The 26,580-nt window shown below is 35.2% G+C and overlaps 1 protein-coding gene across 1 annotated transcript in view; it reads right to left on the bottom strand.

The window, feature by feature from the left end:
• Nucleotides 1-26,580, bottom strand: part of DMD (dystrophin) — a 4,487,195-nt gene that overhangs the window by 1,364,631 nt on the left and 3,095,984 nt on the right. The window contains exon 51 of the mRNA XM_053707599.1: nt 10,313-10,545. Coding sequence (XP_053563574.1) covers nt 10,313-10,545 — 233 coding nt within the window. The remainder of the gene's footprint in view (nt 1-10,312; nt 10,546-26,580) is intronic.

The following is a 26,580-nucleotide window of genomic DNA, read 5'->3' as shown; positions in this document are numbered from 1 at the left end:
TAAACTTAGATTGATTGGATAGAGCATGACATTTGGGTTCAGTGTCCCTTTAAGATCTGAAACAATGTAACGTGAAGCACAGCACTGAACAGGCTTACCATGCCCAATATCAATATAGAAAAATACAAATGTTCCAGCTGGTGCAAAAAGACCTTTTTATTGTGCAATGTGGGATACAAAAAGCAACGTTTCAGGCCAACAATCAGCCCTTTTCTCAAGCTTGAGAAAGGGCTGATTGTTGGCCTGAAACGTTGCTTTTTGTATCCCACATTGCACAATAAAAAGAACTTAAGATCTACCATCACATGATTTTTTCAGCAAAATTTGTCTACTAAGCACGGGCAAGAAACTGACTGGAACTAGTATAGGTGTATTTTAGCAACCACTTTAAAGACAAAGCTACTCCTTAGCCTTTCTGTAGAGATCTGTAGCAGGAAATAATGGACCCTGTACAAATTAAGTTTTAAAAAAAAGAAATAATAGTTAAAATCCTTTTTAAATAATGAATAATACATATTACAATTATTTCAATTATGTATAACCTACTGATTAGCACTTTTTTATTACAACAATGTCACAGACTGTTTTATATCCCTTTAAATGGATTTGAATCTACATTGAACTAAGGGCTAGATTACGAGTGGAGCGTTAGTTAACGCTCCCGCTCACACGCTATTAGTTCTCGACTTCTCTTTGTGGGAGTCGGATGGCGCTCGTATTACAAATGGAAAGTAAATGTTTATCGCTTGAGTGCTAACCCGACTTGCACAATGTGGCGTACTTACAATATTGTGATTGCCTTAATGTACTCTCCCACTGACTTCAATGGAGAGAGAAAAGAGGAAAAACACCTATGCTCGTGCACTAATCCACCGCAAAGTCCACACTACACTATTAACCCCTAAACCGCAACACCCCCACATAGTAAAGCAGCCTACACTATTATCCCCCTAAATTGCCACACACCCAACAACGCAAAGTAGCTTACAATATCAACCTATTAATACTCCACCCCCACATTACAAGCTACCTCTATACACTTTTAACCCTTAAACTGTGGGGTGGAGGTTTAGGGGTTAATATTGTAAAGAGGTAGATTTAAAAGTGGGGGATGGTGATTTATGGGTTAATAGTGTAGTTTAGTGCAACTGACTCCTATGGACAAACAAAAGTTTGAGTGGTAAATGCAACTGACTTCGCACGATTGCATTAACTTTCAACTTGTAATACGAGCACAATACACTACCCATAGAAAATATGGGGAGCGTAAAGAATACTGCGCTGTTGCAATCCCGTTTACACTCCTCTCGCTAACGATAGCGATGCACTCGCAATCTAGGCCTAAGAAAGTAACTTTGTTTTGATTTCAATACAGAAGTTCAATTTAAATCATCCAAATTTAAAGGGCACTAAGGGCAAGATCCTTTTGCAAGTCATCCATAATATAGCGAATATGAAAACGTCTCAGTAAAGATTACTGCAGACTTTGCTCCCACTATATTTAAATGTAACTATAATAAAACCCAGTAAATGGTAATGGATAAGTTAGCTCCTTTTCTCAACACCCCCAAAAATGTTGCTCCAATTTTGATTAACAAAAAATGTCTAATTAAATAAGTCTGCTAACTACATAATAATTAAAATTTCCTTTAAAAGCATCCCTTTAAACAGAACAAGCTAATAAATATTAGTACGTGCCAGGCATAGACAGCTTAAACCAGTGGCATAAACATCCATCAAAGAACCAAGATAACACCAATGAATTTCTGTACATTTGCAGTGATTAATGTCTTGCTAAACAATAAGTAGAATCATTACTTTTACTCTAGGCTGTTTAATTGTAATGCTCTTTGGGAATGTTTGTTCTAAATACACAAACACATTAATTCTAATTACAGAAATAATATCATGTTACATAACCTTACTTAATAAGGAGTATAGTTAGTTTTTTGACAATATTTCTAGGAGGAAAATATTTAACACTTTGTCAGAAGTGTTAATATGTTAGCTACAAATCTTTTTAAACACAATTAAAGAAGATTTAGGGGCCAATTTCAGGCTCCCCAGAAACAGAAGTTAAGAAGCAGCAGTCTAAAGACCGCTGCTCCATAACTTGTCCGCCTGCTCTGAGGACGTGGACAGAAATCAACCCGATCGAATTTGATCAGGTTGATTGACACCCCCTGCTAGCGGCCAATCTGCAGGGGGCAGCATTGCACAAGCAGTTCCCAAGAACTGCTGATGCAATGATAAAAAGCGTATGCTGTCAGCATTTATCGATGTGCAGCGGACATGATACGCTACATTGTATAATGTCCGCTCGCACTATGATAAATCTACCCCATAATGTCTACTAACAAGGTAGTTGACACTTTTTATAAAAGCTTTATTGAAATAACCAATACAATTCAAACACAGAAGGACAAAAGAGTAACATTGACATTTTCAGTTGTCTAACATTTGTAATGAACTTTTAATTTTCATTAAAACAAAGAAGATCACTCAAAAATAATAACAAGAAGATAAAATAAAAGAGAAAGGAACGAGAAGGATGAGATAGGAAGCAAAAAGGGGGAAAATTACCTTAATGGGAGAACTAGCTCAGGAAGGATATAATGATGCATAGTGGTCCATTTATCAACACTGAACAGGGTTCCCATCCGGTGACATGGGCAGTGTGGACAGTGTCCCAACCTATATTTACCACTGAGCAAGCAATGGTGTCAGAGCATGCCAGGGTTTTGCGCATGGCGGCTATGAATAGTGTGGTCAGCGTCCTAGCAACCTGATTACTATTTACATATTGTTATAGCGTGCCACAGTTCCAGATAGCACAGCAGGCATCCTTGGTTACTTTATTACTACTTGCACTATTTCTGGTGCCACAGTGTTGTGTTATCACGCCTGCTGTCTCCTACGTTGTTAGGTTTAAATAAGGAAATCTGTTTTCTCCTCGTTGCCCAAAAATCGTATTCTGTATTATGGGTATGATTAGTTTATGCTGGGTATCATTTTTTAATTTAGCTGTGTTTTTTGGTTAACCTCTTGATTGCTGCCTGAATAGACCTCTGGATTTTCATCTGACCATTCTCTCTGCCATCTGATTAGGTACCTCTGCCTTAATATGATGCTGCTTTGGCCTTGTGATTATGTGCTTTCCTTGACCTGACCATTACTGACCCGGCTTGTTGACCATTCTTCTCATGAACCCTTGTGCTGTACCTCTTTTGTCATATCCTGCCTCTGGGTCCATGTGGTATTATTATTACATTTGACTAATTTCCTTCCTGTTCTTCCCCCTGGTGCTGGGATAAGAAGACTACTGGTCAGGTAATTGGCTGGACAGGGGGCTTTTCTCTCTAGCATTAACAAATGGCTTGTACAGCCGTGCCCTGCTCTTAAAAAAAAGTCCATTGCACAAGAGCAGGGCTTGTCAGTCATCCCATTTGGACCTGACCAGGATAATTGAACTCAGCTAGAGGTTAAGTAGCAGCAGTCTTAACAAGCGTTTCAGGACTACTTGTGCAAGCTTGCATTGCTTGTGCTCAGAAGCTGTAACTGTAGCTCCATTAATGGAACCCATATTGTGATTATAGTTCTATTTAAATTTCTACATTCACTTCAAAAATGTCACTCTCAGTCAAGACATGGTGGCCTGTGTCAAAATATGATCCTTCCGCCACTTTACATTCCCCCACACCATTACCTCCTTTCTCTGTACATAGTAATATAGGGTAGACATGTGCATTCATCTGTTTAGTTTTCTAATAGCTTTGTGAATGCTCATTTCTATAAGAAGTGTTTATTATTTTCATTGTTATATGTTTTACATTTCTTTCGGATGCATACATTGTTTTCGAGAAAATAAACTAATATATATAAAAAAATAATAAACATAGTTGAAAATTTTGATGGAATTTTAGAAAGTATAGTTTTGATTAATAATTTTAAAGTGGTAGATATATGTGAAGAAACAATAGGAGTAGGATTATAATTTCATGAAATCAAATATATTTTAGGCTTTATTTATCAATTATTTTGAGCTTGCTGCAGCTTTTGAGCTTGTGCTGTACAAACTCACTTATGTGACTTACACATTTGTATGTAAAGAAATCACAATCTGCTTCTCAAGCCGTTTGCCACTTCCGAGGTGTTAAATTTAAATCATCTCAGACTGTGGGATGATTGACAGGCACTGCTATTGTGGGGGAAGCACATCAAATGTAAAAAAAATGCAGACACACGGGTTGCCTTGTCCTCTTATCAAGTTGATAAATATTACAATGATAGATATTCTAGGCTATATTGCAAGTGGCATGCTATCGTGCGCTCATATTACAATTTGAAAATAAACGCGATCACAGGAGCGCAAGTTAAATTTGCGCTTTCTGGGTTAACACAACTAAAGTCCTCGCTTAAAATGTTAGGAATAAATAAAACCAAACAACATCAATAAATTAAAATAATGTGTTACACTCATAAATACATTATCTAATAAGAAAATATTCATAGAAATATTAATAAGAAAAAGTTAGACAGGTTAAAAGGTATATGGTATATGACAAGGCGTTTGAATGGAAAGGGCTATAATATATATATATATATATATATATATATATATATATACACACATACATACAGTATATACACATACATATACTGTACATGTCTAAATATATATTTATACATACATATATACAAATATAAGCACAGATATACACATATACAGTATATAAACTCTACTTATATATATATATATATATATATACTGTATATATATATAGGCATCCAACAAATACAGCAACAAACCAGGATTTTCACCAACTCTTATAATAACATTTATTGACGTTTCGTGGATATGTTTCCCCTTCTTCAGAACGTATCAAAAACATATCCCCGAAACATCAATAAATTTGATCCTAAGAGTTGGTGAAAATCCTATTATATGCAAGCTGAACAGCTAGGGGGTTGACCCCAGGAGGGCGGAATCATTGTGGGACTTATATATACCTGTATATATACAACAACTTTGAGTGTTATATTTTAAACTCTAGTATCTAAACCCTATATTTTGGTTGGATATATATCTTTTCTATATGCGCATATATTTTTGTCTATAAACTATTACTGTTTATGATGTTATTGTGTTTTATGTATGATTGTAAATTAGTAACAATTAAACATTTATGCACAATATGCACTTAAATAGATTAAGATGTTTAGTTATTATTTCACACTTAAACCTGTATAGGCTATTCTATATATATATATATATATATATATATATATATATATATATATATATATATATATATATATATACAGTATATATACATCTTAAAAGTGAATTTTCTTATACAGAATACATTTTTAATGGCATACAACCTAAAAGTGCTTCTAACAAAATGCAAATTCACTTTATAATCAAACTTTTTTAAGTACCTTCTCATACTTTTAACAGAAACTTTAACAGTTCATATTCATTGTTCCAGTCATTGACCAAAATATTTCATTTCAAAGTTAATAATGCCCTAAATCTACTTTTTTGTACTTGCAAAATAATAGGTTTAAGGATCATAAGTTTAGAACTAAACTTGTAACGCTATTTTGGGATGACAATATCCGATACTTGGAGACAAAGATCATTTCAGGCCATTGCTTGTGCACATTCAGCTGATGTTGGCTATAAACTTAAAACACTTTTGTGAGCAGAGTTGTCTTCTTTTAAGATAAGTAAGTTCCATCTGAAAATGCACAAAGTACCCTGATCTGCCAAGCAAGACAGGCATTAAAAATAATCCTGTTATAGACAGACTGGTTCTAAATTATTTTTTGTACATACAGAAAAAATGATATATTTTCTTTCTGAGACAATAAATATTTTCTTGTTTAATGTACAGTTTATTTAAAACTACTGAGACAGCAAAATGTTAACACTAAGGAAGATCATTACCAGAAAATTGAAAATGTTTTTCTCACTAGACATGTATCAACTGTAGCGGCAGTGGGATATTTAGACAAAGAAAACCAGACTGAGTATTATATGTTTGATAGTTACACGGCTCACTGCAAAGACATGAATTGTTTACCTGTGCAACATTTTGCACTATTGCAATTTGGCTTTTGAAGGACAGATAATTCATTAGTTATAGTTCTATATTAACTATTTTACTGTAAGGGATACTTTAGAAACTAATAGTATATATGGACCAATACTTAGCAGCACATATTCATAAAATTAAGAAGATAACGTATGTCATAAAATATAGGTCAAAGACTCTAAAGCATATCCTAGCAAAAAAAATAGTTTTAACCAAAGGACCTATTATGTATTGGATAAGAGAGAGGCTAATATACAAAAGGTATTGGTATATTCTTTTTAGGTATCAAGCATTGTATTGGTATTAATAAAAATAATCTATAAATACTTTAAATTGCACATGGAAATTAAGAGAAAAAAAAAAAGATTTCTTTCATACTAACATAAAATTGCATATTCATTGCCCGATGCAATAGCCTTGCCATTCATTGCCATTGTAGTTATTCCTTGAAAATTAAACTAACCTTTTTTCCTGTATTGCAGGGATATGTAACAGCCCCTATTCTTAAAAAATGCTGAGTGTTGGGGATATTAATGCAGTGCAAAATAACTTTATACCATGCAAAATGAGATTTATTCAGAATTTGAAAAAGCCATGCATGTCACATAAATCTTCTGATGGACTGGAATAGACGCATTTGTTTACATGGTTTCTTTTGCTGTGGCCAATCAGGAGCTAGCAACATGCTCCAAATGGCACTAACCATTGTTTTATAGGAACTAAAACTTTACACTTATTTTGTCAATATTTAAACAGGTAATGCAACTTTAAAAAATACATCTACATTTTTTTCTAAGACTAATCTTTTCTTTGAATCATCATTCTATCTAGCATTTATTTAGTGTACACTCCCACCTGTTTGGAGATAGCAGACAATGTATAAAGAGGAACATTTCAGGTAAAATATGCAAAATAAACTACACATATTCTGTGTATTTTTATTGTTTCTCAAATATTTTATAGGGATTTAATTTATTTTGAATTTAAAATCCATTTCATAAAAAAAAAAAATTCTGGTTTTACAGTATTATAAACTACACAGATTAACTAGAATACTGATTAAAATGTGTCCATTTGTCAACATTGCTCAAATGTTCACTCTTTCCACTCTAAAAGAGACAAAATATATAGAATATTGCTTAGTAAAGACGCACACATTTATCTGCATAGTGCTGGTGCAGTTTAAAGTAAGGAATCTTTATAATAACAGCAATTTTAAAAGCTTTGAATTACTATAAAACCCTGAGACTATAAATGATCAGCCTGTCAACTTTTATTTCAAGTCCTTTTTCTTTGAGTACATTTTATTGAATATATCCATTAACGAGCATCAATCATAAATTCTATGTAGTTTTAAAATATACCAATTTCATATTACAAAAGCACTTTCTTCACAAAGCACACTATTTCCTCTGAAAATATGTTTTAAAGTTGATTTTTATAGTAGAGAATAAATCTCAGTACTGAATTGTATCTTTATGATTAGACCAGGTTTTATATTATAAATTAAATTGCCCAGTGCCATTTTTTATAAAGAGCAGTCTGTTTTAGTTGAATTAAATATATTGAAACATATATAGCATAGATTTCCCATCTTGACAAATTATAATAAAATGCTGTTTTTACATAGTTGAGAACTGCATTTGACACATGTTCTAACCTTATTTTTTTGTCTCTGCTAAGAACGCATTTTAAAAACATATAAATGTATGATACATTTCAGAGGACAAAGAACACATCACAGGTTTTATTAACATTGTTGGTTTGCAAAAACCTAGGATATAGTTTCAATGAAAGGAATTTAAAGGGGGTGAGAAAGTCAAGATTAAACAATCATGATTCTTATAGATCATACAGTTTAAAATAAACTTTACAATTGACTGCTTTTATCAAACTATTTTTTTCTTCTGGTATCCTTTATTTAAATTTTCCACAAGAGATGCTAATGTAGGCTTAGGAGCATCCGTGTATATTGAACATGGGGCCGATCACAATAATTTAGTAAAACAATCAAATGATTTATGTTGAAAAATGCCTACAGATTTTAATTGTGATTTTCTGGTGAAAATCATTAGATACATGTTCTATAGGATTGTGATAAACCCCTTTATATACAACATTGTTGTAAACACTGAAGCCAAATTTGTGTTTAAGACATGTGCATCGTCCTGCTCCTAAGCCTAACTCAGTATTCTCTTATGAGAAAGATTTATCAAGCACAAGAAGAATTCTCCTCATAATTCTCTTCAGAGTTTTTTTTTTAGCTTCTACACGGGTGAGCTGAGGAGATTTAAAGATACGTTTCTCCAGTCGGATAAGTATCTGAGTCTTATTTTTGTGCCTTGTTGAGCCCTTTTTTTGTAACATTGTTTCTACAACTGGTATGAAATAGATTTCTTCAGTTCCACAGTAGTTATAGAGAACATTATTGCACGCATTTGCAGGAGAACTGCCAGTTCACAATATGAGCAAAGAAATTATACATTTTTTAGATGGTGAATCAATGAGGAGTGCTATAGGAAATATGACTAGAACAATCTAATTTAAACCTTTTTTGGCACACCTGTGCGTCATGGATACTGGAAACAGAGTAGGAGAATTTTACAGTCGAACTTGCCCAGTTTTAGTCACATTTTTGAATGATAAATTGGGGCATTTATATGTGTACGCATTTTTAGGCACAAATATCGGAGAATAGCAATAATTAATGTTGCCCAAAATGGAATGGATGCAAGGACACTAGTTTAGTATCATATGTGATCAGCATGTGCCTGGTTCTGGCTCTGATGTGGTCAAATATCTTACATAAAAGTATAACAGGGGGCATTCATCTAAGTTCTGATGTTTGTTCATTTAGCTGGCATAAATGCTGTGCTGGTGACCTGTTTATGCTGTTTCTCATTTTCTATCATATCTGATTGGGATGATTGCAGTCTGCCATCTTAAAGGTGGTGGGCGAGTTAAGGAGAAGCGGTCTTATGACCGCTACTTCTTTACTTATGTTTCCGTAGAGCCGAAAACATTGGGGGTAGATTGCAGCATCCGCTACTTGGTAAATCTACCCCTTTGTCTCTATATTACTCTCTCTTTCTCTTTATATACTCCTTCACCATCCCTGCCTCTCTCTCTATATTCTTTCTTTCTTCCAATCATTTCTTTATCTCTAAAATATTTTATTTTACTTTCTCAATCTCTCAATTATGGTCTTTACCTGTTTTTCTCTCTTAAAGTGACATTAAACACTTTGAGATGTAAAATAAAATGATAAATCATATATATATATATATATATATATATATATATATATATATATATATATATAAATATATATCTGTAATATACTTTCATTATTTTATTTTGTCCCCTTTTCCTGTAATTATTATTATTATTCTGAAATTGTGAGCTTTTCAGTTCCTGTTATATTCCACACAGCCATTGGCTACACACTCTAGTGACCTATTTATAACTGTTCCTAATTGGCCACAGCAGAGAAAGAAACCTAAGTTACAACATGGCAGCACCCATTTGCTTTATAAACACTAAACGTTGACAATTATTTCTTCAATATTTAAACAACTAATAAAACTTTAAAAAAAAATACATCTACATGTTATTCTCAGACTAATATTTTCTCTGCATGCATCATTCTATCTAGCATTTATTTAGTGTTTAATGTCCTTTTAACACTACAACCATTGTTGATGCAACTCTGTATTCGTCTAACTCTTTCTCCAAATAATTTTTATCTTTGGAAATTTATGGACTGCTAAACACATATCCTTTACATTTTCATACTAAACTGGCTACATTTCTTTTAATTGAAATTAGTAAAGGAGAAACTTCAATTGGCATATGTGGATAGGGACCAAAATTGAAATTATTTATGTCTACCAAACAACCAAGGAAAGCAAGGAAATATAACTATAAGTAAATGCAGATATTTTATTGCCAAGATGCACCGCACATCTATCCATCCATATATATATATATATATATATAAAAATATAAAATCTATATCTATCTATCTATCTATCTATCGATCTAACTTCTATCTTTATACACACACACACAAACAAGTGGAACAGTTTGTAACAGCAAAACTTGTTTTCACTTAAGCAGCTTTAAATCTTAATTGTAATGCTGTTTATTTTCATCACAAACTATTATTAACTAATGGATAGATATTATACTAACATAAATGTTTGTCATACCTTTTGTTTAATGATCATATCATTGATTTCATCTACATCTCCTACTGTCACAATCTGAGCCTTTATCACGCGATCAAGCAAGGTTAGCCAGTCTGTTAAATCAGCACACATCTTGTTGAAGTCTGCCAGTGCTGGCACTTCCAGAAGAAGTGAAGATGGCATATCTGCTTCAGGTACAGTAGCTCCCTTTGTTACTAGAGTTTGAGTTACTACAGAGACAGTTTGGCCAACACCTGTAAAATAAATTGTATAATATCTCAGTATGGCAATATTTAGGTTTCTGTATGGCAATTACAATTCTATAACATATATCACAAGTACTATTTAGACTCTAATAATTCTATAAAGGCAATTTTTTATCTTGAGAAAAGTGCATCTCGCAAAGGGTTGTTCCCTACTTTTAAGTATGTGAAGGCGATGCATACATTAGAATAAGGTCCATAAAAATGTAATTCAAAAAAATCATATAAAACAAATAAATTAAGTATTGAAATAGAAATACACAGTAAAAATATATTGCTTAATCTCATTAAAAAACAAAACAAAATTGTTCTGTAAATTCGCATTTTATGATAAAATTAAAAATGCTGTAAATTTATATTATAATACAAAATTCTAAGTGTATTGTTTTCCAAACCTTCTGCTAGTGGGCTGAACAGGGGCTGAAATTTGTATGTGAGGTCTGGTGTATTTTGTAAACATCTCCCCATGCAGCTCTTGCAGTGTTTTCTTGCAAACTAAAAGGTGGTGATATTATGTCAAAATACACAAAACACTTATTACCCTAATAGAAAAACACAGGCATAGCAAAATGGAGGGAATTGTACGCTACCATACACTGAAAGCAGAATAATCTGATTCAGATTGGCTATAAATGTGTGTGTGTATATAAATATATATATCCAGGGGCGAAACTACAGGGAGTACAGAGAAGAAATTGAACTTCCACAGCCTGCACTGATATCATGTGAGTGTGACGTGATGCTTCACTAGTGTCTCTGACTACAGGGGTTAGTCTGTTTTACCCATTGGTGTTTATGTGTGTGTGTGTGTGTGTGTGTGTGTATGTGTTTATGTGTGTATATGTATGTGACTATGTGTGTATATGTATGTATGTATGTGACTATGTGTGTATATGTATGTATGTGACTGTGTGTGTATTTATGCATGCATGTGTGTGTGTGTATGTTTGTATGTGACTGTGTGTGTATTTATGTATGCATGTGTGTGTGTGTGTGTATGTATGTATGTGACTGTGTGTGTGTATTTATGCATGTGTGTGTATGTGTAAGTTTGTGGAACCAGCAAATTACAGACCTTGTTACTACAGCATGGGGGGAGGGGGTAAACAGTGTCACTATACAGTACCACTATATACAGTACGGGGGGGCTGGACTATGTGACAGACTACTGTGGTCACTTTATAAAGTACTGGAGGGGGGGTAGGGTCAGGTCAGCCATCTCACTGGCAGATTACAGACTGTGTCACTAACTCACTATATACAGTACTGGTGGGTTAAACATTGTCACTTTATACAGTAATAGGGGGTCAGGCCATCTCACAGACTGTGAATCTAAGACATGTAATCTAAAACTGTAATCTAAGACTATGAATCTAAAACATGCAATCTGATTCACTTTTTTTTCTGTGTTAAATGTTAAAAAAAAAGAAAAAAAAAGATATGTATCAAATTCACTTTTTTGGGGGGGGTGGGGGCCCCTTCTTAGATTCTTGCACCTAGGCCCTGTGGTTTCTAGTTATGCCTCTGTATATATCTATACTTTAATCGTGTTTGTAACGCGTCCGTCACTGTCGTCAGATGTGTGGGCAGCCAGCAGTGCGAGACAGCTTCAGGAAGCTTCAGCACTCTCAGCTGTTATGCTACAGTCGAGATCTGGAGCTCCTGAAGCTTCATGCATCTGCTGCATATGCAGCCGGAGCACAATCGGTGCTCTGGCTCCATATGAGGGCAGATGCCTGATCGTTACAAACAATGACACTGTGTGTGTCACCATCTGTAACGATCTTCTGCTGTTGCCAGCAGAAAATGGGTTTGGTGGTAAGAGGGGGGGGGTAACTAAATGTTGATCGTGGGAGAACAAAAAAAGGGGGTTATAGGTACTGGCAGACAGCTGCCACTACCTAAGATGGCAGAAATAGTAAGAGGGGGGTTAGAGAGCTGTTTGAGGAGGGATCAGGGACAGAGGGATAGGGACAGGGAGAGAGAGAGTGATAGGGAAAGAAGGATAGGGAGAGGGATAGGTAAAGGGGCAGAGGGATAGAGACAGGGACAGAGGGATAGGGACAGAGGCAGAGGAACAGGGACAAAGGAACAGGGACAGAGGGATAGAGACAGAGGGATAGAGACAGAGGGATAGGGACAGAGGGATAGGGACAGAGGATTGGGACAGAGGGATAGGGACAGAGGGACAGAGGGACAGGGGACAGAGGGACAGAGGGACAGGGACAGAGGGACAGGGACAGAGGGACAGGGACAGAGGGATAGAGACAGAGGGATAGAGACAGAGGGATAGGGAAAGAGGGATAGGGACAGAGGGACAGAGGGATAGGGACAGAGGGATAGGGACAGAGGGACAGGGACAGAGGGACAGGGACAGAGGGATAGGGACAGAGGTATAAGGACAAAGGGACTGAGGGAAAGGGACAGAGGGATAGGGTTAGAGGGATAGGGATAGGGGCAGAATAATAGGGACAGAGGAATAGGGGCAAAAGAATAGGGACAGATGAATAGGGACAGAAGAATAGGTACAGAGGGATAGGGACATGGATAGAGGGATAGGGACAGGGATAGAGGGATAGGGACAGAGACATAGGGATAGGGACAGGGGGATAGGGACAGAGGGATAGGAACAGAGGGATAGGGACAGGGACATAGGGATAGGGACAGGGGGATAGGGACAGGGATAGAGGGATAGGGATAGAGGGATAGGGGCAGGGATAAAGAGATAGGGACAGATGAATAGGGATAGATGAATAGGGACAGGGACAGAGGGATAGGGACAGAGGGAAAGGGACAGAAGGACAGGGACAGAAGGATAGGGACAGAAGAATAGGGACAGAAGAATAGGGACAGAGGGATAGGGATAGGGACAGGGACAGAGGGATAGGGACAGAGGGATAGGGGACAGGGATAGGGGACAGGGATAGGGACAGATACATAGGGATAAGGACAGGTGGATAGGGACAGAGGGATAGGGACAGAGGGATAGGGATAGATGAATAGGGACAGGGACAGAGGGAAAGGGACAGAAGGACAGGGACAGAAGGATAGGGACAGAAGAATAGGGACAGAGGGATAGGGATAGGGACAGGGACAGAGGGATAGGGACAGAAGAATAGGGACAGAGGGATAGGGACAGGGATAGAGGGATAGGGATAGGGACAGATACATAGGGATAGGGACAGAGGGATAGGGACAGAGGGATAGGGATAGGGATAGAGATAGGGATAGAGGGATAGGGACAGGGATAAAGGGATAGGGACCGAGGAATAGGGATAGAGGGATAGTGACATGGATAGAGGGAAAGGGACAGGGATAGAGGATAGGGGTAGCTGAATATAGGGATAGATGGATAGGTATATTTATTTCATTAAACATTTTGGCCTGTGTACACAGGCTTTAACCACTAGTATATATATATATAAAAGCACTACATCCATACATAAAAGTATAGGGACGATACATTTCACAAAATCTCTTCCTCAAACACTACCATATTCTTTGCTCACATCAACTAGACGGGTGCTCGGACCAAAATTCCGATGGACAAAATGCCGAAACACATTCGTCCGTCAGACATATGTCCGAAATACATTGCTTCCGACTGCACGCCGAACAGCACAATCACGCAATCACGTAATTGCGTAATTGTCATCAGTAAAAAAGCGGAAAATTTAAACATCAAATTAAAAAAATGGAGTTCATAAAGACGTGTAAAGGAGGAAGAAAAATGTTATATGAAGGTTATGCATACATTGTAGACAAAAAAAAAGAAAATGTCACATATTGGAGATGTGAAAAAAAAGGTTTTTGTGGAGGAAGGCTAAAAACCATTAATGATATAATTGAAAAAGATGCATCAAATCATTCACATCCACCTAATGCAGCAAGAATTTTATCTATGAAAACAATTGAAAAAATAAAAGAAGTTGCTAAAAATTCAGAAGAAGTAACATCAAGCATAATACAAAATTGCACATCTAATTTCCCCCTTGAAGCAGCAGGAGCTCTACCTAAAAAAGAAACTCTTGCCAGAATGGTACGTCGACATCGAACAACACCAAATGGAAACATTTTAAATGATGATTTAAGAAAAACAACCAGAGGAGAAGATTTCATCATGTATGAAAGTGAAAATTTAATCATTCTGTCTACTAAAAAAAATGTAGATCTTCTTTCAAAAAAACAACACTGGCTCTGTGACGGAACATTTGACTCAGCTCCTTTAGGTTTTCAGTTGTATACAATACATGTTTTAATAGAAGATAACCATACCATTAGTATACTGCATATCAAAAAATAAAAATCAGGAAACTTATAATTTAATTTTTAGTATTATAAAAGAAAAAAATCCAGATATCAATCCTATATCAATTACTGTAGATTTTGAAAGAGCAGCAATAAATTGCATGACAAATTTTTTACAAAATACAATAATTTATGGATGCTTTTTCCATTTTTTCCCAATGCCTGTGGAGAAAAATACAATCTTTGGGCTTAAAAATATGGTATAATAATGAAAAAAATGCTCTGATCATAAAATGCTTAGAAGCATTAGCATTTGTGCCAGTGGAAAATGTAGTTGAAACATTTAATGACTTTGTAAAATCAATAGAAAAACAAAACAGTAACATCTTAACTGAATTTTTAAATTATTTTGAAAAAACCTGGATTGGCGAACTACAACAAGGTACAAGAAGAAAACCTACTTTCGATATTACGATGTGGAACACTTTTGAAAGAACAAAACTAGGGTTACCTAGAACAAACAACTCTCTAGAAGGATGGCACAGAGCATTTGACCAACGAATGTCTATAACCCACCCAAGCATTTGCAGACTAGTTTCAAAAATAAGAAAAGAACAAGCAGAATGGGAGTTAACAATTGAAAAAATTAATTCTGGAGTTGAACTGAGAAAACCAAAAAAAAATAAACAGGATAATGAAAGTTTTAGAAAAATACAGTGAATACTCAAGATTAGACTTTTTAAAGGCAATAGCACATAATATATAAGATTTACTTAAATAAATCAAGATACATTCGGCCGAGGGCAGATACGATCCAAAATTTTCTGTTACAATCAGTGACTCGGGCGCCGCAACCGCCTCTGGGAACCTATCCATGGGTCCCTACCCTCACGATGTACTTTTAACACATAATATAATTATTATAATTATAATATAATTAATATGTTATATATAAATTGATTTAATTGTCTTTTGTCAGTCCACTATTAAAAATGTTATAAATGTTATATATAAGTTGATTTAATTGTCTTTTGTCAGTCCACTATTAAAAATGTTATAAAACCGTGATTTTTAAGCTTCATTCCCACCCAGCAGCCGGATAAATGTCTTTCGGAATATTGTCCGTCGGACAAGCGTCAGTCGGATAACAGTCCGGCCACGCAACTAGACACATGTGAGCCAATTAAATCACTATGGACGCCACCCAGAACCATACGAGACAATAAAACCACCTTGATTTTATTGGCTTGTTATGGATTTAAAATACATTTATGTGATTATGTCCTGAATATTATTTGCTTATTTTAACGTTTATATCCTATGTGGCTTATTTAGGTTTTCTGCTATTCATGTGAGCACAGCTGGAAATCTTTTGGGGGTCCTAGTCCCTGTGCTCTCTAGTGACTTTGTACTTTATGAGCTATCTAGTGGCTACCTTTATACATTGGACTGAATTTTGTGGAAAAAACTCCAGATTACAGATTACAAGTGGAGCTAGAAGCTTTTTGCATGCATCGGGTAGTGCACACATTACAAGTTGTAAGTAAACAGTTTTTTCCAATGTTCGGAAAAAGCTGAACTTAGAATATCGTGTGCATGATAACGTATTCCCCCATAGAAGTCAATGGAGCAAAAAAGTGGGAAAAAACACACTACTCGTGCGCAAACACGATTGCAAATTCTCAAGTGCACTAACTCAACATTAAAATATGAATATTTCACATTCCAATGTTCTTCACATAGCAGATTATATTCTATTTATTCATAAATACATATTTCTATATATATAGGATGGTATTTTGGTGCAATATACATGATTATATATAGATATATACAGATATATAAAAGGATATCTATTTGTAAATACATAGAACATATTCTGCTATCTGCAGAACATTGGAATGTGAAATATATACAGAAAATACACAGTATAACACTTTATTAAAGATGAATATTGAATAAATATGCTTTTTCATGTTTTCATCTACTTAAAGGGACAGTCTAGAATAGAAGTTTTATTGTTTTAAAAAGATAGATAATCCCTTTATTGCCCATTCCCCAGTTTTGCATAACCAACACAGTTATATTAATATACTTGTTACCTCTGTGATTACCTTGTATCTAAGCATCTTCTGACAGCCCCTTGTTTGCATGACTTTTTGTTTAATATCTATTGACTTGCATTTAGTACTGTGTTGTGCTTAATCTTACATAACTCCCTGGGCATGAACACAATGTTATCTATATTGCCCACATGAACTAGCAGTCTCCTGTTGTAAAAAGCAAATTAAAAAGCATGTGATTAAGAGGCTGTATATAGTGGCTTAGAAACAGGCAGAAATTTAGAGGTTTCACTGTTATAAAGTATATTAATATATCAATGTTGGTTGTGCAAAGCTGGGGAATGGGTAGTAAAGGCATTATCTATCTTTTTAAACAATAACAATTTTAGAGTGTAGACTGTCCCTTTAATATATATATATATATATATATATATATATATATATATATATATATATATATATGTCTATATGTGTGTACATATGTATGTATGTGTTTATATGTGTATATATGGCTTCAATTACATACATACATCTGTACATACATATTATACACACACATATACAGTATATACATACATATCTATGTATGTATTTCTATGTTAAAGCCCTTTGCCTGCCTATTTTTCTAACACCTGAAACCTCATATCTTTGAGCCCTTATAACTTTTCTGTGCAATTTTTTAATTAATATTTAACAGACCATGTTATTATGATTGTAACTGTAATGTATTTTTATGTGTTTTGTGACACTTTTTTGTTTCCCAAAACAGTTAACCAGATCTCTGAGGACACAGTAATCATTCTAGCATACATTGTGATTAACACCTTTTTGCTTACGCAATTATTAACTCGTAATGTGTCCCAAAGTGTCCAACACTCTTATATACTGTTATTTAATTTAGTTTTTCATCATATTGGATGCGTCTTTAGTATTAATAAAAGTCTTTAAAAGCTAAGATTGCATAACAAAAAACATAGTTTAAACGTAAGTCAGAAATCAGGGGCATCAAGATTCAGTCCATTTCTTAGTGACTTTAGTATGGACTGTCTCTAAGAGGCTATAAAGCATATTGCATGTGGGTATATAGAGGTCTAGTGCAGTGTTTTTCAACCAGTGTGCCGTGAGAGATCCTCAGGTGTGCTGCGGCAGACTGACAACAGTGCGTGGGTGTCCCTCTTTAAAATTTTGAAATATTGGGAGGTATGTGACAGGCTCATCAGGCATCATTTATAACCATGACATTGACATTCATTCACAGACAATCATTATAATTGTTTGTGAATGAATGTCAATATGTCATGTATAGTTTGTAGGAGGCATGACAGCACAGTACAGTGTGTGTGTATATATATATATATATATATATATATATATACACTGTATATATATCCTGTATTAGGCTACAATGTGTGATTTTGTAAAATTTTGGGATGGTGGTGTGCCACAGGATTTTTTAATGTAAAAAAGTGTGCCACTGCAAAAAAAAGGTTGCAAATCACTGGTCTAATGAATGTAAGCTTATCTTATCAAGACAGAGATTTTGCATTTAGCAGATTTATTTATGTAAATCTTAGCTCTAGTAAAAGTTAAGCTAAATTTTTGGAGACTTTTCAATATTGTATATACCTGTCATTTACCAGTCAGATACAAGCTGGTCTGGAGATCACATATAATTTCTTGTAGATTTCATACAGTTTTTTTCTAGCATAATTCTTAGGCTATGTATGCAAATCTTGTTTCTATTTCTCTATTCTTTCTTCCTTTTTTCATATAGCCCCTTATTATATATATATATAAGGACAAAGGAAGGCACTCTCTGGTCTTTTTAGTGAATTAATTTTAATGGATAAAGAGTGACGTTTCGGGGACACACTCCCCTTCCTCAGACAAATACAACACTCAACTGACAATTTAAACAGTGTAAGCCCCTCCCCCAGTGAAACATTGTGCCAAAAAATGTAACCATAGTGATCAGTTCCTCAATAAACAGGAATTTGCTTGTTCAATGTATAATAAATACAACATCATCTAAACTTTTTTGGAAAACATACATCCTATTAGTGAAAATATAAATACATATCCCTGTCTAGTAATATTGAATAAAAATGAAAATGAAGATAAATACAAGGCACTCCCAGTGAGTGTGACACATATGTGTATGTCCCCACATAAAAGATCAGTGACAGTAAACATAAGTAAAGATATAGTGCATAATATCTTATTGCATAATATTATCAGACAGTGGATCAAAACACTGCATTAGATCCAAAACATAACAATGGAACATGTTGAAACATTGGAGCATGTTGGAACATCATAGCAACTGGATTGAGTTAATATGTAAAATTAAATCAAGGCATCTACCTTTTCTGATGCGGTTCAGGAACTGTGGCTGTCATAGCTGTACTCCTATTAAACGCCACCTCACTATTACTATGTGGCATGCTTCTATTTGCATATTACTGATGTCATCCAGGAGGGACCTACCACTACTGCTTCGTGTGGTTGCCATAGCAACCAACCACTAACGGAGAGTATATACTAGCGATTTAGATCAAAATTAAGCTATATCAATAGTGGGGTAATATAATCCTGAGTGGCAGCAAACAAAGGAGCATGTGAAAAGAAAGGAAAAAAATAAAAAAAAATAGTAAGAGAAAGAAGAGGGGAGCCCAAAATCAAAAGAAAAAATAAATCAAATAAGATAAAGTAAGATGCAAACCAAAAATTACACAAAACAAAAATAAATAAAGATAAATATAGTGAAAGGACATGAAAAAGAGACATACAAAATACATGCAAAAGTATGCAGAAAAAGATCCAACATCTTTACTTAGAGACATTCCCCAAGGCCAAATGTCTGAAGTCAGTAGAAATAACAGCAACTCAGAGACAATGAAGATACAAACTTCAGGATATGGTGAACAAATTTATGACAAGGGGATACAAATGGCAATACCTCCTAGAATTCATGACTGAACAGGATAACCCTAAGAGCACTATGGAGAGAGACTGCACAAAACGTATGACCTTTGTGACAAAATATTGTCCTGACACCAAACATATCAGACAGATTATAAAAACTCACTGGCACATTATTCAGAATGACCCTATACTACCTTTTGGAGAGTGGGGCAGCCCAAGAGTGGGCTTCAAAAGGAACCAAAACTTAAAAGGATCAAACATTGCTACAGAAAAAATACATGGCTGACCAACACCAAAAAGGGATATTTTCGATGTATAGGGTGCACCCCATGCCATGCTATGATCCCTGGATCCACATTTCATCACCAAGACACGAACCAAAAGTACAACATTCAACATTACCTTACCTGTACTACACCTTTTGTGATCTATTTGATCAACTGTCCTTGCGGACTGTTCTACATAAGAAAAACAGTTGACGATGCCCACACCCGCATGGTCAACCATAGGTCAGCAATCAGAACAGCAATTAAAAACCAAGGAAGCGACCAGCTGGTGGCACACCCTTTTGCCACTAGGGGACACAGTGTACAGGATCTTCGGTTCAAGATTATTGATCATGTGCCCATACCCCCAAGGGGAGGGGACAGACATTGTAAGCTATTACAAATGGAATCCAAGTGGATATTTAAACTGAACACCTTACGCCCAAGGGGACTGAATGTGAGTCTGGACTGGCAGTGTTTCCTGTGATTCAACCTGGCTACCCATAAGAAGGATTTGTCTGTTTTGATCCCTATACTAGTCTGATACTTCATGGGACTACAGTATAGTAGTTTGCAGTTTACTTTTGAGAGACCATGGTTCATTTTATATTTTATTTTTCTCATTATTATTAGTTTTATTTTTATTATTATTTTTTTATTTATTTTTATTTTTTATTATTATTATTATTTTTATTTATTATTTTTTATTATTATTTTATTTTTCTTATTTTTATTATTTTATTAGTTTATTTAATTTTCATTTTTAATTTGTTATTATTATTATTTATTTATTTCCTTATATTCATTATTATTTGTTTCTTTATTTTAATTTTTATTATTATTATTATTATTATTATTATTTTTATTTTCATGCTTATTCTTTTTATTTTACTCTATACTCTTTTTTTCTGCATACTTTGGCTTTCACTTTATTAGTAGTTGTTATCTCTCTTTTTTAGTTTATCTTATCTTATTTGTATTTTTATTTTATTTTTTCCTTACTTTTCCTTCATGTATTTTGTATGTCTCTTTTTCATGTCCTTTCACTATATTTATCTTTATTTATTTTTGTTTTTTGTTTTGTGTAATTTTTGGTTTGCATCTTACTTTATCTTATTTGATTTATTTTTTTTCTTTTGATTTTGGGCTCCCCTCTTCTTTCTCTTACTATATTTTTTTTATTTTTTCCTTTTTCACATGCTCTTTTGTTTGCTGCCACTCAGGATCATATTACCCCGCTATTGATATAGCTTAATTTTGTCAATTTTTTAGTGTATCTAAATCGCTAGTATATACTCGCGTTAGTGGTTGGTTGCTATGGCAACCACACAAAGCAGTAGTGGTAGGTCCCTCCTGGATGACGTCAGTAATATGCGAACAGAAGCACACCACATAGTAATAGTGAGGTGGCGTTTAATAAGAGTGCAGCTATGACGGCCACAGTTCCTGAACCGCTAGATAAGCATCAGAAAAGGTAGATGCCTTGATTTAATTTTACATACTAACTCAATCCAGTTGCTATGATGCTCCAACATGCTCCAATGTTTCAACATGTTCCATTGTTATGTTTGGATCGAATGCCGTTTTTTGATCCACTGGCTGATAGTATTATGCAATAAGATATTATGCACTATATCTTTACTTATGTTTACTGTCACTGATCTTTTATGTGGGGATATACAGATATGTTTCACACACGGGGAGTGTCTTGTATTTATCTTCATTTTCATTTTTATTCAATATTACTAGACAGGGATATGTATTTATATTTTCACTAATAGGATGTATGTTTTTGAAAAAAGTTTAGATGATGTTGTATTTAGTATACATTGAATAAGCAAGTTCCATCACTATGGTTACCTTTTTGGCATAATTTTTCACTGGGGAGGGGCTTACACTGTTTAAATTGTCAGTTGAGTGTTGTATTTGTTTGTCTGAGGAAGGAGAGTGTGTCCCCGAAATGTCATGCTTTATCCATTAAAATTAATTCACTAAAAAGACCAGAGAGTGCCTTCTTTTGTCCTTATATTTAACTGCTGGCGCCCTGGCATTTGCATTTGAAGGTGAGAGTGCTCTCTTTGAACAGTATATATTAAAAAACTCCCATTGGATGGCTCTGAAATGTTAATCTATTTGGAGTTATCCATTATTAGGGATAATTCAAACTGCACAAGATGATCATACATTTTCGAGGAAAATAACCCAAATAACCCACAATTTATGGTTTCGGGCTTTCTATTTTTGTTCAATTTTCATGTTAGTGTCACAACAACTTCATCATCCATTGTAATACTTTGATTTTGAAGTGACAGTAACATCAAAATTAAACCTTAATGAATCAGACAGATCAACTGTTTTTAAAATAATTTCCAGATTACTTTTGTTATATTATTTGCTTTGTTCTGTTGGAATCATTTGTTACCTTATAAATTAATTTCTTTCATAGTGGTGGGAGTCTATGAACCATTGCTTCTGGGAATTGAACTCCTGGCCTCTAGGAAGAGATAAAGATACCCAACATTTTAAGATATTTTAAGCCCTCTTACGCCTCTTGTATACCAGTCTAACGTATTGCAGAGAAAGGAGAAAAAGTAGAGAACTAGGAAAGGACAAAGGCCTCGCTTCCATTGAGTCATTAAAAATGGAGCCGTAAGCTACCAAAGCGGCCGACAGCTAAAAGTAATTTACGGCTCCATTTTAGTACCAGGTTTCCATTGAAATATTTTGCGGATAGCGTGCAGTCGCTCTTTTCGTGTAGCTGTAAGTTAACGTTGTGTTAACGCTTTCATCTGATGTCGGATTTCTCGAAAATCAATTAGTTGCTAAGGTAACCCAACCTTACGCTATAGAATTTACGTTTAACGTCCGTGCTCCTTACCGGTGATCACCTCTCAAGAAAAATAAAGATACACTTATCCATATTTTTAATAATCAAATACTATTTTTTAATATAATTATATTTACCACTTCATAAATATAAGTAATATGTATTGCTGCCCTAGGCATAGGTCTAGTTTGCATTCTGTAGATATGTTCTTGCATATATTATTATATTTAAATATATACTGATATTTCTATTAGAATATAAGTTCAACTATTTCTATACATGAGACAACAATAAATATTACTTATAACAATTTATTTCTACATTAAAACACTTGCATTATTTGCAAGTTTTATAATTTCAATAGAAAATAGGTCTCAAAAAGCACAATTTTCCTCTTTTACACCTAGTTGAGCTGGGTGTAATATTTCGCAATGTATCAACAGCCTCCGACAGTATATTAACGGTTTGCGCTTTCATTGGAAACCTGGTATAATTTATCGATTAACGGCTTCTATTACTTTCTATGGGACACAAAGATTTTTTCAGCAGCCAGAGTCCAGCTGCCGATATTGAGGTATAACGCCCCATTGGAAACAGTCGATAAATGATATTGCTTTCGACAGCATATTTAACGGTTTGCGAGTGCACGCAAACTGAATTACGACTCAATGGAAGCGAGCCCAAAGATGGGAAAATGAGGTGCATAATAGAATTGACGCCAGTTGAAAAATAAACATGGGTGGGTCTCATAGACTCTAACCACTATGAAAAAAACATAATTTATGTAAGAACTTACCTGATAAATTCATTTCTTTCATATTGGCAAGAGTCCATGAGTTAGTGACGTATGGGATATACAATCCTAATAGGAGGGGCAAAGTTTCCCAAACCTCAAAATGCCTATAAATACACCCTCACCACACCAACAATTCAGTTTAACGAATAGTCAAGTAGTGGTGTGATAAAGAAAGGATTAAAAAGCATCAACAAAGGAATTTGGAAATAATTGTGCTTTATACAAAAAATCATAACCACCATAAAAAGGGTGGTTCTCATCGACTCTTGCCAATATGAAAAAATTAATTTATCAGGTAAGTTCTTACATAAATTATGTTTTCTTTCATGTAATTGGCAAGAGTCCATGAGCTACCGATGTATGGGATAGGAATACCCAAGATGTGGAACTCCACACAAGAGTCACTAGAGAGGGAGGGATAAAATAAAAACAGCCATTTTCCGCTGAAAAAATTTAATCCACAACCAAAAAAATAAGTTTTTTTCTCATAAATGAAAGAAAAATCTTAAAACATATGCAGAGGAATCAAACTGAAACAGCTGCCTGAAGAACTTTTCTACCAAAAACTGCCTCCGAAGTATGCAAAGAAGACCAAGTTGCTGCTTTGCAATACTGATCAACTGAAGCCTCATTCTTAAAAGCCCACGAAGTGGAGACTGATCTAGTAGAATGAGCTGTAATTCTGAGGCAGGGCCTGATCCGACTCAAAATAAGCCTGATGAATCAAAAGCTTTAACCAAGATGCCAAGGAAATGGCAGAAGCCTTCTAACCTTTCCTAGAACCAGAAAAGATAACAAATAGACTAGAAGTCTTCCTGAAATCTTTAGTAGCTTCAAAATAATATTTCAAAGCTCTTACCACATCCAAAGAATGTAAGGATCTCTCCAAAGAATTCTTAGGATTAGGACATAAAGAAGGGACAACAATTTCTCTATTAATGTTGTTAGAATTCACAACCTTAGGTAAGAATTTAAATGAAGTCTGCAAAACTGCCTTATCCTGATGGAAAATCAGAAAAGGAGATTCACAAGAAAGAGCAGATAATTCAGAAACTCTTCTAGCAGAAGAGATGGCCAAAAGGAACAACACTTTCCAAGAAAGTAGTTTAATGTCCAAAGAATGCATAGGCTCAAAAGGAGGAGCCTGTAAAGCCTTCAAAATCAAATTAAGACTCCAAGGAGGAGAGGTTGATTTAATGACAGGCTTGATATGGACCAAAGCCTGTACAAAACAGTGAATATCAGGAAGCTTAGCAATCTTTCTGTGAAATAAAACAGAAAGAGCAGAGATTTGTCCCTTTAAGGAACTTGCAGACAAACCCTCCTGAAGAAACTGTAAAATTCTAGGAATTCTAAAAGAATGCTAGGAAAATTTATGAGAAGAACACCATGAAATATAAGTCTTCCAAACTCAATAATAAATCTTCCTAGAAACAAATTTACAAGCCTGTAACATAGTATTAATTACTGAGTAAGAGAAACCTCTATGACTAAGCACTAGGCGTTCAATTTCCATACCTTCAAATTTAATGATTTGAGATCCTGATGGAAAAACAGACCTTGAGACAGAAGGTCTGGCCTTAATGGAAGTGGCCAAGGTTGGCAACTGGACATCCGAACAAGATCCGCATACCAAAACCTGTAAGGCCATGCTGGAGCTACCAGCAACACAGACGATTGTTCCATGATGATTTTGGAGATCACTCTTGGAAGAAGAGCTAGAGGCAGGAAAATATAAGCAGGTTGGTAACACCAAGGAACTGTTAACGCATCCACTGCTTCCGCCTGAGGATCCCTAGACCTGGAAAGGTATATGGTAGTTTCTTGTTTAGATGGGAAGCCATCAGATCTATTTCTGCAAGACCCCACATCTGAACAATCTGAGAAAACACATCTGGATGGAGCGACCACTCCCCCGGATATAAAGTCTGATGGCTGAGATAATCCGCTTCCCAATTGTCTATACCTGGGATATGAACTGCAGAAATTAGACAGGATCTGGATTCCACCCAAACAAGTATCTGAGATACTTCTTACATAGCTTGGGGACTGTGAGTCCCACCCTGATTGACATATGCCACAGTTGTGATATTGTCTGTCTGAAAACAAATGAACGGTTCTCTCTTCAACAGTGGCCAAACCTGAAGAGCCCTGAAAATATCACGGAGTTCCAAAATATTGATTGGTAATCTTGCCTCTTGAGATTTCCAAACCCCTTGTGCCGTCAGAGATCCCCAAACAGCTCCCCAACCTGAAAGACTTGCATCTGTTGTAATCACAGTCCAGGTTGGACGAACAAAAGAGGCCCCTTGAACTATACGATGGTGATCTAACCACCAAGTCAGAGATAGTCGAAGATTGGGATTTAAGGATATTAATTGTGATATCTTTGTATAATCCCAGCACCCCGAGAGGTCTCATGTGAAATCGAGCAAAGGGGATCGCGTCCAATGCTGCAGTCTTGAGACCTAAAACTTCCATGCACATAGCTACTGAAGGGAATGATTCAGACTGAAGGTACTGACAAGCTGAAACTAATTTTAATTGTCTCTTGTCTGTTAGAAACGGAGTCATGGACACTGAATCTATCTGGAAACCTAAAAAGGTGACCCTTGTCTGAGGAATCAAAGAACTTTTTGGTAAATTGATCCTCCAACCATGTCTTTGAAGAAACAACACTAGTTGATTTGTGTGAGATTCTGCAGAATGTAAAGACTGAGCTAGTACCAAGATATTGTCCAAATAAGGAAACACTGCAATACCCCGTTCTCTGATTACAGAGAGTAGAGCTCCGGGAACCTTTGAAAAGATTCTTGGAGCTGTCGCTAGGCCAAATGGAAGAGCAACACATTGGTAATGCTTGTCTAGAAAAGAGAATCTCAGAAACTGATAGTGATCTGG

The sequence above is a fragment of the Bombina bombina genome, chromosome 3 (assembly GCF_027579735.1).
Source record: "Bombina bombina isolate aBomBom1 chromosome 3, aBomBom1.pri, whole genome shotgun sequence".
Lineage (NCBI taxonomy): Eukaryota > Metazoa > Chordata > Amphibia > Anura > Bombinatoridae > Bombina > Bombina bombina.
The sequence above is the reverse complement of the archived record's forward strand: the minus strand, read 5'-3'. Positions and strand labels throughout refer to the sequence as shown.